Raw genomic sequence first — 14,710 nt, 5'->3', positions numbered from 1 at the left:
GGCTCTTGGCTCATGTGGGCCCTAGGCAGCTGCCCACCTTTACCTAGTGCAAAGACTGCCCCTGACAGCACTTTTGGTTACTGTGTAACCATTGTCCATGGTTACATAGGCTCCATTGAGTTCCATTAAGTATTTCTTAGTGTAATGGCGAACTCTCGCCACAGAGGGCAACCTTGAGACATGACTCAATGGTATTTTTAAGTGAAGAAGTGGGGCATCGCCAGGGTAACCTTGTGTTACAAACAGTGGGGTTTTTGCTGCTGCTGCTGCTGCTGCTGCTGCTCTTTGTTTGTTTGTTTGTTTCATGTGTAGTCCTTATATTGGGAAACCAAAGGTTTATGCTCAATGTAAGTACAAGAGGACTTTTAACGAAAATGTGTTTATTGAAATAAGTTTGATATTTTCATAAGATTTGGGGAAGTTTGATAAGAACATGGATGGTGTTTTGTTGTGTTGTAGAAGGACTTTATCTTACTTACTTACTTTTAGAGCTGTTATGGGATGGATTACGGACAATGGAATGGAGGGTCGCTCACCAAATGCTCTATCTCCTTTGATGTTGGACTTCTACATGGGCCTTAAAGACTAGGATCATGTAACCACTTTACACCGACTTCAATTGATCATCTGAAGCTGTAGCCTGGGAAACAACACCTTTTGGACTTAAGCTGCTCACTTGGTGAGATCAGTCCTTTGTTTCCTTCAAGCAGAGACTTAAACCTTGATTCAGACTCACAGACAGTTCTTACTCAAAAGACTACACAAATATAACCCTGGATGATACCTGTTTGTGTGTTTTGTAAATATTATGGGTGTAAATACATACTTTGTGCACACAGTATAAGGCTGTGGTTCCATTCTGTGCAAAGTTACAAGCTGCTGGATAAGAGTCCTCTTCAGATAAAGTAATCAGACCCTTTTTCAAAGAGGTTTTTTACAGAGTGGTGCCCGAACAGGGACCTAGCTAACATCTTGTGTGTATTTACACCCAATTATAGTAATAATATACAGCTTGGTTGTCATATTGGTAATTTGGGATTGATTTTTATACAATCATGGCAGAGTATCAGCAAGGCATAATGGGTGATCCTGAACCACATCTAGATTTTACTGCAGGACCATTTGTTACATGCAGAGAACCCACAGAGCACCTTAGTGAACTAATGCAGACTTTCAGTCAAATGTATTTAGACGAACAGTCTTTTCAGGAGGCAGAAGAATAAGATGTAGGCATAGTAGAAGGTATAGAAGAGGAAGAGAATTTACCACCAGTAAACAAATCAGCTACTGATATCCCTGAAAGAATACAAGCATTAGAAGCTAATGTAACAACTTTAGAAACCAAACTAACTCAAATGGAGGTTAAAGTAATTGAATGGTGTTCAGAATTAGAAGGTTGGGTCAAAGCAGCACAGGAGAACGGCAGTATCTCCTGGAAAGGGAATGTAATAAAGTAAAGAGCTTGCTAGAGTTAAATATAAAAGATCTGGGACAGGCAATGGTCGACTGTTTGAAGCGTAGAGATAGACAGATTGAGTCCATGCTTCAAGTCCATGCCACTGCTACTTCTACACCAAAAGCAGGAAACTGGCCACAGCTAGTTAGCCGTTGTGAGAATGTGTCTGTACTCCCAAGTAAACCACCTATTCGCATAGTTTCCACGTTTTCGCGGACAAGGAAAAGAGCAATATCCAGTATCCTACATCGAAAAATATGAGGAATTCTTAGCTCTACGTCCATTGTCTGATTCTGAAATTCTTGCAACTCTAACATCAGTGTTAACTGGAACTGCAAAGGATTGGTGGTTGGCTGAAAGGAAAGCAGTAAAAACCTGGGCACAATTCAAAACATCTCTTTTGTGCTCTCTTCTTTCAGAAGACTACGAAGCTGAAGCAGAAAGAAGGATTTTAGAAAGAAAGCAAGGAATACATGAAAGCATTCGGGACTTTGCCTACCAGTACAGAGTGTTATGTATTCGCTGGAAGAAAGGAACGACGGAAAGGGAAATACTGCAAGGTATGCTTAGGAACTATGGAGTTTTGCGCTTCTGTGTAGATTATCATGATCTTAACACTAAAACCCATCTTGATGCTTATCCCATGCTTCAGATTCATGAAATCCTTGAGTCATTACATGGTGCCACCATCTTCAGTACCCTTGACTTGCAAAGTGGATATTGGCAAGTAAGTGTTGATTCTCAGAGCATCCCTAAGACTGCATTCATCACAAGCAATGGGTTATATGAATTTTTGCATTTGCCTTTTGGATTAAAAAATTCTGTGGCTACATTCCAGCGGCTGATGGAAGTGGTACTTTGAGAGGTAATGGACAGAAACTGTTTTGTGTATATTGATGTCGTAATATACTCACCCACCAAAGAACAGCATCTGAAAGATCTCGCTGAAGTGTTTGCTTGCCTAGAAAGAGCTGATATAACTTTGAACCTACAGAAGTGTAACATCATGCAGAGAACTTCAAACTTCCTGGGACATGTCATTTCCAGTGATGGGATTGCAACAGATCCAGACAAAGTAAGAGCAGTCTGAATTTCCAGTTCCAAAAAACATAAAAGAAGTTCAAAGATTTCTTGGCTTTGCTGGATGGTACCACCGATACATACCCCACCTATCCTTGATAGCAGCTCCACTTCATGCTTTAAAACACAAAGGGGTAAGATGGCATTGGAGTAATGAATGTCAAGAAGCATTTGAGAAAATCAAAGCAGCTTTGGCGTCAGCACCAGTTCTCACATCTACAGACTTCACCCAACAGCTCAACGTTCGAACAGACGCGGGTGAAAACGGCATTGGAGCTGTTCTGGTCCAGGAAAAGGATGTTGAAGAGAGAGCAATAGCCTATGCTTCTAGGTTGTTCGTGGGAGCAGAAAAATCCTACTCTGTTTCAGAGAAAGAGTGTGTGGCGGTGGTATGGGCAGTCAAAAAATGGAGACCATATCTGGAAGGCACACGCTTCAAAGTAGTCACAGATCATTCTGCCTTGACTTGGGTGTTTAACCACACGAATCCGACGTCTAGACTCACAAGGTGGGCTATTCAATTGCAGTTTTGATCAGGTAGCCCCTGATGCTTTGTCACGCAGCTACGGTGAAGAGAACAGTGTTGGCCAAACTGATCTTGAAGTAAAGGAGTTAATGAAAGAAGCAGAATCTCAAGCTGTGGACAAAGATCGTATCCACTATTCTGTGCAAAATGGGTACCTGTTTCGGTATGTACCTAGGAAGAACGGAGGTCATACCCTGCAACTAGTTATTCCCATCAAACTGAGGAAGGCATATGCACATGACAATCCATTGTGTGAACGTTTAGGGAGACTTAAGACAGTTTTAAGACTTCTTGAAATAGCGTATTGGCCCACAATATGCAAAGATGTCTGGAACCACTGTAAAGAGTGCCTTACTTGTCAAAAGTTCAAGCCCAGAGTGACAAAATTACCTGGTCATCTTCAGTCTACTCCTGTGCTAGAACCCTGTTACATGCTTGGTGTTGATGTTATGGGTCCTTTCCCAAAAAGCCCTAAACAAAATGAGTATTTGTTGGTAATCGTTGACTACTGCAGTGAATGGATCGAAATATTCCCTTTAAAAACCTCCCTTTTGAAGTCTGTAAGCAATGGGGTGTTATCCAGAAGCCTACCATCCTCAGACCAATCTGACAGAACATGTAAACAGAATCTTGAAGCTCATGATATCCTCCTATGTACAAGACCACCATAAAGACTAGGATAAATGGATTGCTGAATTCAGATTTGCTGTCGATACTGCTTGGCAAGAAAGTACAGGGTTCCTGCCGGCCCGAGGTAGCTTTGGGCAGAAAATTGAAAGGGCCAGCAGAGCGATTAGTTCATCAGGCAGTCAGCCCAGAACATGATGCCTATGCTACCTTGGCTAGACATGAGAATTTTATCCAACAAGCACATAAAAATGTAGAGAAGGCACAGTATAAACAAGCCCGCTACTATAATATCAGGCGAAGACAGGACAGTTTTAAAGAGAGTGATCTGGATCAGGGTTCATCCATTGTCAAAAGCTGAAGAAAACTTTTGTGCCAAATTAGCACCGAAATGGAAGGGACCTGCAAGAATCATAAAGTGCCTTGTTGAGGTGAATTACAAAGTTGCCGTGGTTAATGATCCAGATCACTCTGATAATTTCCATGTTGTGAACTTGAAAAATTCTATGTGGACACTCTTCTTTCTGAAGGGGGGAGTGTGTAACCATTGTCCATGGTTACATAGGCTCCATTGAGTTCCATTAAGCATTTCTTAGTGTAATGGTGAACTCTCGCCACAGAGGGCAACCTTGAGACATGACTCAATGGTATTTTTAAGTGAAGAAGTGGAGCATTGTGAGGGTAACCGTGTGTTACAAACAGTGGGGTTGCTGCTGCAGCTGCAATTTGTTTGTTTGTTTCATGTGTAGTCCTTATATTGGGAAACCAAAGGTTTATGCTCAATGTAAGTACAAGAGGACTTTTATACAAACGAAAATGTGTTTATTGAAATAAGTTTGATATTTTCATAAGATTTGGGAAGTTTGATAAGAACATGGATGGTGTTTTGTTGTGTTGTAGAAGGACTTTATCTTACTACCTTTTAGAGCTGTTATGGGATGGATTACGGACAATGGAATGGAGGGTCGCTCACCAAATGCTCTATCTCCTTTGATGTTGGACTTCTACATGGGCCTTAAAGACTAGGATCATCTAACCATTTTACACCAACTTCAATTGATCATCTGAAGCTGTAGCCTGGGAACCAACACCTTTTGGACTCAAGCTGCTCACTTGGTGAGATCAGTCCTTTGTTTCCTTCAAGCAGAGACTTAAATCTTGATTCAGTAGACAGTTCTTACTCAAAAGACTACAATACATACTTTGTGCATGCAGTATAAGGCTGAGGTTCCATTCTGTGCAAAGCTACAAGCTGCTAGATAAGAGTCCCCTTCAACAAAATGCAACATTTCAATCCACAGCTGAGAACAATAAAGTTTGAACAACAAAGTAGAAGTATCACTAAATATAATGAAACACTTAGAGTATTGGGGCATGTTTCTTTCTGAAAAGACCCAGTCCAAGCTCTGAAAGCAAGAGCCAACAGATTAACAAAAAATAAAGATTAATTCTGTTTTTATATTAACAAAAAACAGCTTCATCTATTTAAAATATTAACAGTCAAAATAATAATCATAATACAATCAAAATATCTTTATTGCAGGCAAGGAATCCTACAAATACACAAACTCACCGGATTTCTGGTGCTGGGAGTCCTCTGACAATGCAATCCAGTTGAACCTTGCTGCCCTCAGGCACCTCTCTGCTTTTGAGTTTCTGGACAAAATGTGGGGGTTTACACACTGGCTCTGAACTTTCAGGCCCTGTCAGGACTGGAGCTTCACACTTTATCTCACATATGGGTTCCTGCTTCTCTGTCTCTGTGTTATTTGGCTCCTCTGTGTCCTTGTCATTATGTGAATGGAATTCTAGTGGTTCATTGTGGAGAATTGGTCTTTCTCTATCCTCTGTGTCATGGATGAACGAAGCAGCATCAAATTGATGTTTACTCTGATATCGGCTTCGATGTCCTTTGCAAGCCCTAGGCCGAATTCGTTTCGAACTGTTGGCCTTGAAGAGCGAGGAAAGCTCTTCTATGAAATCCGCTGCCTTATTCAGGAATTCTTTCTTGGACTGGATCTCTAGGCCATATTCAGAGTTCCTTGTAGGTTTTTTTAAGTCTGGAATAGGCTCCCTGGGAGTCCTGATATTCATTAACTTGCTTTCCTGGGTGGGGGACTGGAGCACTTGTCTGTCAGGCATGTTCTCCATCTTTTCGTGACTGGCTTTGATGGTCGGGGCAACGTAGGACACAATTTGCGGACAAACATCTGAACTGTCCTCTTGCTCTTGTGACTCATGGCCAAAGGACTTGCAGGCAAGGTCAACACTCTTATTCAGTTCCTCCTGGCTCAAAAACACAGACAGATCAGGGAACTGAGACTCCACCTGAGAATCCACAGCTTTCCCTTTCAGATTGCCATAGACTACATGATGAGGACAGTCAGAGCAGCCCAATTCAGTGTGTCTATGATGTATACGATGGGTCTCAGCCAAGTAGCTCTCTTGCAAGAACTGTGATACTGATGTTGGCCGGTCCTTTTCATTTTCTTGCATGATGCTAAAGACAAAAAGGTGATTGGGTATGAGTGCATGAATAGCACAGAAAGGATATTTGCACATATTCCATTTTCAAAATGATTTAAATTAACTACAATGTGCAGCTGCACATATACACACATGGTTGATGTCACTGATTCATTTAACAGGAAAAAAGAAAAAACATAAAAAAGCAATCAAAAAAAGAAAAAATAATTCAATAATATATGAAAACAAAATTGCAATAATAAAATAAATTGTGTACTGCAAAACTGAATAAATTCAGTTTTTTGTTGAAAGTAGTTGACTATCATTACAATATATCACTTCACTATAAATGCAAAATACAAAAGTTTACAGAGCTCAAAAAAGTAAGGCAAATAATTGCCTTAATATTTAAACTTATTAAATTAAGTCAGAAGACTATGGCAAGATGATGAGCCCAAAGTGCCACCAGAGATAGGAGTCATAACTTGTTTTTTACTAGTAAATTTGTAATTTTGACTAGGCAAGGCAAGGTAGGGATTAAAGATAGAAGTGCGTAAGTAGTAGGAAAAGTAACTGTATCAATCCCTGGTATACCCGTGTTAGAAAACTTTTAAAAACCTCCAAACAGGTGATAAAGCTGAGGAGAACATTTTAAATGTCATTTCAATCAATAAAATTTAGGAGTTAAGATAAAAGAGAAAAATAAAAAAATAAGTGCTAAGATTAAGTACTGTGAAAATAGGAGTTTATCAAATTATGACATCTAGCTCCTCAGAAAGGCTTTTGCAAAGATAGGAATAAAACATAATTAAAAGAAACAAAACACGCATCTCAAAATAAATGACAACAAAATAACAAGTAAAATGAGGAATTAAAGCAAAGTAAATCGTGCTAAAATAAGTTGCAGTGCTAAACAAGAAAAATTTTAATGGTTGCATTTGGAGCATATCTGACCTCATCTAGGAGTTTGTTCCAGTAAGTGGCAGCATAATGACTGAATGCTGCCTCACCTTGTTTGGTCAAAATATAATTCTGACTAGTGAAAGTAAGAACTATAGATATATGTAATTTATTTGTACTTCTCACAATTGAATTCCAGATATCTTAAGAGTAATTAGACTAGTGTTAAAAGACTAGTGAAAATAAATACTACAAATTTCCATTATGAAACTGTAACTGGCTGATGCTATTTTGTAGGAGTCAATTCACACCACAATCTTATGCTTTCTACTGAAGTCGAGTGGTCTTTATTGTCATTCTTTAATATAACTTGTGTACATTGGAACGAAATGTTCTTCAGACCCTATGGTGCAACACACAACAGCAGCACATTACACAGGACTACACAGAGTGCACATACATGAGTGTGAAATGAGTGCAAAATATAAAATAAATACATCAGACAATAAATATGCAAGACAATAAATAAAGTTGATTTTTGGTTACACAAAACGATAAAAAATTATATAAAAATGGCATTGTATATGCACCAGTCATCCATAACATTTAAACCACCTCCTTATAGCGACTTTCAATGTTTATTTTATTTTTGAATAATATCCACTTACCAGACTGAAGTCCGTCTGTGTCTCTGCATAATTTGTTAGTCCCCCTTTTACCGTATTCCTCAATGGATTGGCATCAAAGCAGAATGAGTATGATGAAGAAACTAATGCAAACATTGTTAACTGTAAACTATACAGAAAACAAAGTTCTCATGAGTCTAATGCATAAAAACTGCTTTCAAAATGGCTGAAGAGTGGAAGGGCTGTTATCACCTGTGTGCTGTATTTTAGTTTATGTTAGGTGTGTGCTTGTGTTTGTGTATTTTACCAGTGTTCCCTTTAACTTGGTTTACTTGAGCTTGTCTTGTGTTGGGGAGTACTTTGGTTTGGTATTTTACCTACACGCTTAACTTTGTTTTACAAGAGATTGATTGATTTGTGCCATCTGGAGTAGGGCTGGTTCATTGATATGGGGAAGGGGAGTAGGACTCGTTCATTGGTAGGGGTATGGGGATGGGGAGACAGGGCTTGTTCATTGGTAGGGGGATGGGGATGGGGAGACCGGGCTTGTTCATTGGTTGGAGTTTGGGAATGAACAGACAGGGCTGATTCATTGGTAGGCAGATGGGGTTGGGGAATAAGGCTCGTTCATTGATAGGGGTATGGGGAAGGGGAGTAGGACTCGTTCATTGATATGGGGAAGGGGGAGACCGGGCTTGTTCATTGGTAGGGGGTTGGAAATGAGGAGACGGGGCTGATTTATTGGTTGGGATATAGGAATGGGGGAGTAGGGCTGGTTTATTGGTAGAAAGATGGGGAGGCAGGGCTCGTTCATTGGTAGGGGGTTGAGGATGGGGAGTAGGGCTGGTTTATTGGTAGGGGTATGGGGATGGGGAGACAGGGCTGATTCATTGGTAGGGGATGGGGAGACCGGGCTGATTCATTGGTAGGGAGATGGGGAATAAGGCTCGTTCATTGGTATGGGGTTTGGGAATGAAGAGACAGGGCTGATTCATTGGTAGGGAAATGGGGACAGGGCTTGTTCGTTGGTAGGGGTTTGGGGATGGGGAGACCGGGCTTGTTCATTGGTTGGGGTTTGGGAATGAAGAGACAGGGCTGATTCATTGGTAGGGAAATGGGGACAGGGCTTGTTCATTGGTAGGGGTTTGGGGATGGGGAGACCGGGCTTGTTCATTGGTTGGGGTTTGGGAATGAAGAGACAGGGCTGATTCACTGGTAGGGAAATGGGGATGGGGAGTAAGGCTTGTTCATTGGTAGGGGTTTGGGTATGGGCCAACAGGGCTTGTTCATTGGTAGGGGTTTGGAAATGAAGAGACAGGGCTGATTTATTGGTTGGGGATGGGGAGTAGGGCTGGTTTATTGGTAGGGGGATGGAAATGAGGAGACAGGGCTGATTCATTGGCAGGGATAGGGATATGGGGATGGGGAGACATGGCTGGTTCATTAGTGGGGGATGGTGATATAGGGCTGGTTCATTAGTGGGGGATGGTGATATAGGGCTGGTTCATTAGTGGGGGATGGTGATATAGGGCTGGTTCATTAGTGGGGGATGGTGATATAGGGCTGGTTCATTGGTGGGGGATAGGAAGACAGGGCGGGTTCATTGGTAGGGGTTTGTGGATGAGAAGACAGGGCTGATTCATTGGTATGGGGATGAGGATACTAAAATAGGAGAGAAATGTAAATGCTCAGAACTTTCTTGAAGATATTAAGTAACAAACGTTATGGGAGCAGAAATAGCCCATTTCACTATGGACTAAGCTAACAGGTTCATTTTCATCACTCATGGACTACACCCACCTTTCTTTGTGTAAACATTTGGTTGACGTGATGTTGCCCTTTCTTTTTTCTCTTTTGTCTGTCTTTTTTGTTTTCGGAAGCCAGATTTCTCTTTAGGAAGCTGACACTTGATGGTTCAACTGGCACTCCTCACTCAGAAGCAGTACTGGACAGTAATGAAGTAAATATAATTTGTTACTGTACTTAAGTATTTTCGTGTATCTGTACTTTACTATTTCCATTTTGGGCGACTTTTTACTTTCACTCCACTACATTTCAAAGTCGAATATCTTACTTTTTACTTCACTACATTATGTGAAATCTATCGTTCCTTTTGGGTTATGTGTTTATAAAAACGTAACATTTTTCAAAGTCAAAACGAAAGAAGTGTGAAGCGAGCACACCAATCACAGTACAGCGCACACTTCATTTTGAGCTTGTTTTGACCTGTTGGACGTACCTACCCAGTGCAAGCTGGTTCAACATTTTAGGGCCACTGTTTATAAAAAATAAAAATAGTAGACTTCAAGAATAAAGCCATAATATTTAGGGAAAAAAGTTATAACATTTCAAGAATAAAGTTGTAATATTTGGAGGATAAAGTGGACTAACTGTAGGGGGCTGCCATAACGCGTTGGGGTCTCAGTACAGGTGACGGTGAAGACGCAGAGCGCGGCGGAGTTCCACACACTCCTGTCTCCTTGTGGATCGATCATTTTGGTCATTATTCTCACTGTCTGTGAAACGTCATGCTCTCTTTGAATGGCACGGAGATGTAGCCCCGATAGCCGTGTACACGACCCTGCCTGCGATTCTGCTTCAACAAAACAGACAGTTTCTTCCGAGTCCGTCTGGTTGTTTATTCTAAATAAACACAGCTTCCTGCACAGCCGTTTAACTCCACCAACTCCTCAACGCCCCTCATTTAACACGAGGATATTGTGTAATATTGCGACCTTTCCTGGTATTAATGCCACTTTAATGTTGTAATTCTACGACACTTTTTCTCAAAATATTTATATATAATATTTGAAGCAAGTATAACTTCAGGCCATTTACTGTAATAATTAGTGTGATCGCATAAAGCCAACTAATATTCATGCCATTTGTTGTTAACAGGGTGGTGAGTGCTTGGTGGTCAGTTCTAAGAGTAAACCTACAACCCTAAAGGCAGGATCTCCAACATTCTACACCCCAAACACAAGCTAGCACATCTTTCTCCACAGTGATGTATTTTCTTTCTGTAGGTGAAAGTGTATGGGATGAGAACACAACAGGATGTTCATTCTTGTCCAGATTAATTTGAGTGAGCACATCTCCTATCCTGTATTGAGACGCATCAGTAGTAAGATACATAGGGAGATATGAGTCTCATAGTGCAAGCACTACACTATTAGACAAGAGTGACTTCACATAAATAAAGCCTTCTTCAGTGGCAGCAGTCCACTGAATTCAGAATTAGAACCTGACCTTAGTACATCATGTAGTGGTTTGATAACAGTTGCATAGCCAACAATGGATTTGCTAAACCAGGATGTTAGATCTAAGAAAGATGGTAGGGCTGGCATATCTTTAGGGAAAGGCGCATTTGCAATTGCTGAAACCGAATCCATATTCGGATGGACTCCAACTTTGAAAATTTCATGTCCTAAGAAAAAACACTGCTCTGATTTGCTGAAGTTGCTCTTCTCCATGTTTATCTTCAGGCCTACATCTGTCAGATGAGTAAGCACAGCACACAAACTAGCAGCGTGTGCAACCTTGTGACACCCATAGATGCTAAGATCATCTAAGTAGTTTTGTATACCTGGTATACCCTATAGTTTAGTATAGTTAGTACCGTTTTCCTCATCTTTTGCCATGTATATGGCACTGACACCAATCCAAGCAGGACTCAGAAGTCAAACAGTTAAATGATGCTGCAGCCTGAACTGTTACAGCATTAATTTACATGGTTATTGTAATATCACTTAGCTATTCCTTTTTACTTAAATGTGTGTTTTTTCCTGTGGTGGTAATTTAGTTCTTGGTCAACAGTACCTTAGTTTGTCAGAACATTGCCAAACATTGTATTGTTACAGCTCTTCACATTTACAGACCCTGTTAAAGCTGACTGATCGAATATTAGTTGAATAGTTCAAATGAATAATCTAAAATCAAAATATTGATTTCTTGCAGCAATAAAACTGCAGATAGCATTAGTAAAATGAAAGTGTAGACATGAAAGAATGAGATTCCATGTAAATCAGTGCTATTATCTCACTAGCTAAATGGTCTATTTCCATGGATTCATCTTCTTTTTTCAAATGGCAGCTAGAATGCAACTGAGGCATAATCATATCCTGATAAAACTAAAACAGGCTATATCTGGCTAGAATTTAAGTTTATACAGTGATAGGGGTGTTGCAGGTTAGTAGTTTGACAGTGATCTAAATGGAATAGCTTACACATAATTTTAATAGAACAAGTTAAATCAGGTTAAATACAACTAAATAAGTCAGCAGTTTATCTAGTAGTATAATGATGGCCAATGGACTCCTTTCACTAACACTTCTGCATTCTTCCTAGGCCAGAAACATACTCAATGCAAGTGCATGAACGGAAATGACAGCGCTCAGCCAACGCATTTCCGATGCTTGGTGCTTCTGTACAAGCTCACCATGTGTTCTTTTGTTACTGTGGCAATTAAAGGGGGCAATAGAGGACAAATCAGAGAGGGATCTACTGTTATTCCAACAGCCTAAACATGGACAAGTAGAGGAGAGTGAGCTGCTTTACCTCTTCTTTTGAATAGAAAAGTGATAATGTATCATATTTTTGGGTTTATGTAAGCCATCTTTGCCTGAGACTCAACTGCTAATATGCTATGCCAGTTGAGAAAGCACGGTACAAGACCGTTTGGACAGGCTTGGCTGTCGTTTTAGCACCCCCTTGCTGAAATGCTCAAAATGCAGCTTGTGCTGGTGTTGAGTTATGAAATGCAGCTTGACATATTTTTGAACCCATCAAGTCCCATCTGCGTAACTCTGCATTCAGGTTCTTGCAAGAAATATGTTAGGCCTAATGCTCACTTCAGCTCCACTAATAATAATAAGAAGTAGAATTAGAATAATAATAAGAAGAACCGAGCTGCAGCATCCATATTTTAGTGTCCATGCACTGTCACAACAAATAGTGACAATAACAAGTGGGTGGAAGCACTGATTTAACTTAAACAGAGCTAAAGTGCTCTATTGGTGGTGTGACCCTGTTTATTGCTGCAGCTGCTCGCATGAAGCAGTCTGTGTCTTTATACAACATGCCAGAGATTTTTGAAATATCTGTATTACAAAATGAGTGCAGAACTTGTAGATGTAATGTGAATTTTGATAGACTTTGTTTATATTTAGCTAACTGTTTATTCCCAAACAGGGGAGCTTTCATTAGCTTCTGGCAAAAGTTGGCTAACATGGAGCAGTCTGTGACACAATTACAGCATGTCAGTGATTTCTGTAACATTACAAAAGAAAAGCAAAACCTCATATGAAGTCTATTTGACAGACTTCATTTAAGCTGTCTTGTAGCTAATGGTAAGTTAGCAGGTTACAGGTGCCAGTTAGCTAGTCTACCATTAGCAGTTCAAGGAAAACCAACATCATACCAGTGGCAAACTTTAGCTAGCTGGCTAGCTGTGTTAGCAATCGGCCACACGGCATCATTCTTTTAGTTTCATTACAATTTTTGAAGTAGTACTTCAAATAACATCCATGTTTCACTGCTCACTCAAAAACTCCTGGCTTGTATCTTAGCATCGTGGATATGCTGTGACCTTTTGATTTCCCTTTTACACACTTGTTAGTGGTGAGGGAGAGTCTTGCTGTGTCTCTGACATAATGTGCCAGCTAACGTTAGCTGTTCATATTAAGCTGATGTATGAGAAATTACATTGTTAATGGTGCTTTGCCTGTAGCATTAGCTAGCTTTTTAAAGACATGAGTCCAAAAATCACAGCTGAATGTGACACAGAAAGCTGCTTTAAGTTTGCCGTGTAAGAGTTTGGGATAATAGCCACTGTTAGCAATGGCTTCTAGCTAGCGTAGTGCAAGGAATTCATTAGCAAGCAAACATAACTGGGTGAATACTGTCTGGCAAAAAGCAGCTAGCTAACACAAATCTCACACAAATATACACAACTACAAATATGCCTTTTTTCAATATTAATGGTAGCTCAGACTTGTTATTTATTACCAATGAGCCTTCATTTAGTTTCATGTATTTAGTTACTGTAGGTTTTATCTAATGTCTATAATTTGTATTTAACCGAGGCTTTCTCACTTGCACTTATACTGAAAAGGCTTGCTTCATCCTTCTTCCCATCACTGCAATCAGTGCAATTAGGTCAATGTTTTCTTTAAAGTCATTACAACTTAAATATTAAAACTCAAAATTAAATAGGTGACTGCTTAACTATTTTGCTATAAACTGAATACCACTAAGGCATAGTGGACACTACATTGTTCAAAATCAGAAAATATACTACTAATACTACACAACATTTGTCATTTGCAACCTGTTGATTTTATAAAGGCATGCATGCTCCAGTCTTTCACCTAGAAAGTTTCACAGAAATACTAACAAACTGGATTACATGCTGCTTTAAGAATGTGAGAGCAAAATAATATTGCTAATAGAGAAGACAGATTTGTCTCCAACCTCAATATACATTAAATTTAGGGAGAAAAGATGCAAAACCACCATCTTAGTTTAAAAATATGGACTTCACATCTACTGACATGAGATGTAATACTGTTCAAAACTCATTCATGTGTAAATAAATCTATCACAGACAGCTCATTTTACTTGCAACTGCAAATAGGACACAATCGAAAGTTACCAGGTTCTTGAACTAAAAAAAGAAGTAAATTGTTGAACAAATGTAATTTTTAAAGGCTTTTTTATGCACAGAACCATCTATATGGAAGCATGTAGCACATCATGTGCTACCCCAGCTCAAGGAGGACACAGGAGGCAGGAGAAACGTTTGCAGCAGCCATGTTTATTCACACACCAAATAAACACAAACAAAACCAAAAAACCAAAGCTATGCTGGCCACTTTTCAGGGGCTTAAACTAGACTTTTCAGTCCTTTTTAGAGTAAGCTTTTTAGCTCTGTCCTCAGTCTTTTGTTGTGCTGCTGCTGCTGCTTGTCCCTCTCTCTCTCTGTTCCCTCTCAGCTCTTTTTAAAAAGAGAAGGAACGAGAGCTCGCTGCT

At 39.9% G+C, this 14,710-nt stretch overlaps 1 protein-coding gene across 1 annotated transcript in view; it reads right to left on the bottom strand.

Annotated features, from left to right (window-relative positions):
• The window catches only part of mypn (myopalladin), a 124,495-nt gene that overhangs the window by 100,093 nt on the left and 9,692 nt on the right, over window positions 1–14,710 (bottom strand). Inside the window, exon 3 of the mRNA XM_036575279.1 lies at window positions 5,263–6,189. Within this exon, the coding sequence (XP_036431172.1) occupies window positions 5,263–6,185 (923 nt within the window). The 5' untranslated portion in view covers window positions 6,186–6,189. The remainder of the gene's footprint in view (window positions 1–5,262; window positions 6,190–14,710) is intronic.

This window comes from Colossoma macropomum, unplaced genomic scaffold (genome assembly GCF_904425465.1).
Source record: "Colossoma macropomum unplaced genomic scaffold, Colossoma_macropomum, whole genome shotgun sequence".
Classification (NCBI taxonomy): domain Eukaryota; kingdom Metazoa; phylum Chordata; class Actinopteri; order Characiformes; family Serrasalmidae; genus Colossoma; species Colossoma macropomum.
Note: the sequence above shows the minus strand (reverse complement) of the source record. Positions and strands in the feature narration are given on the sequence as shown.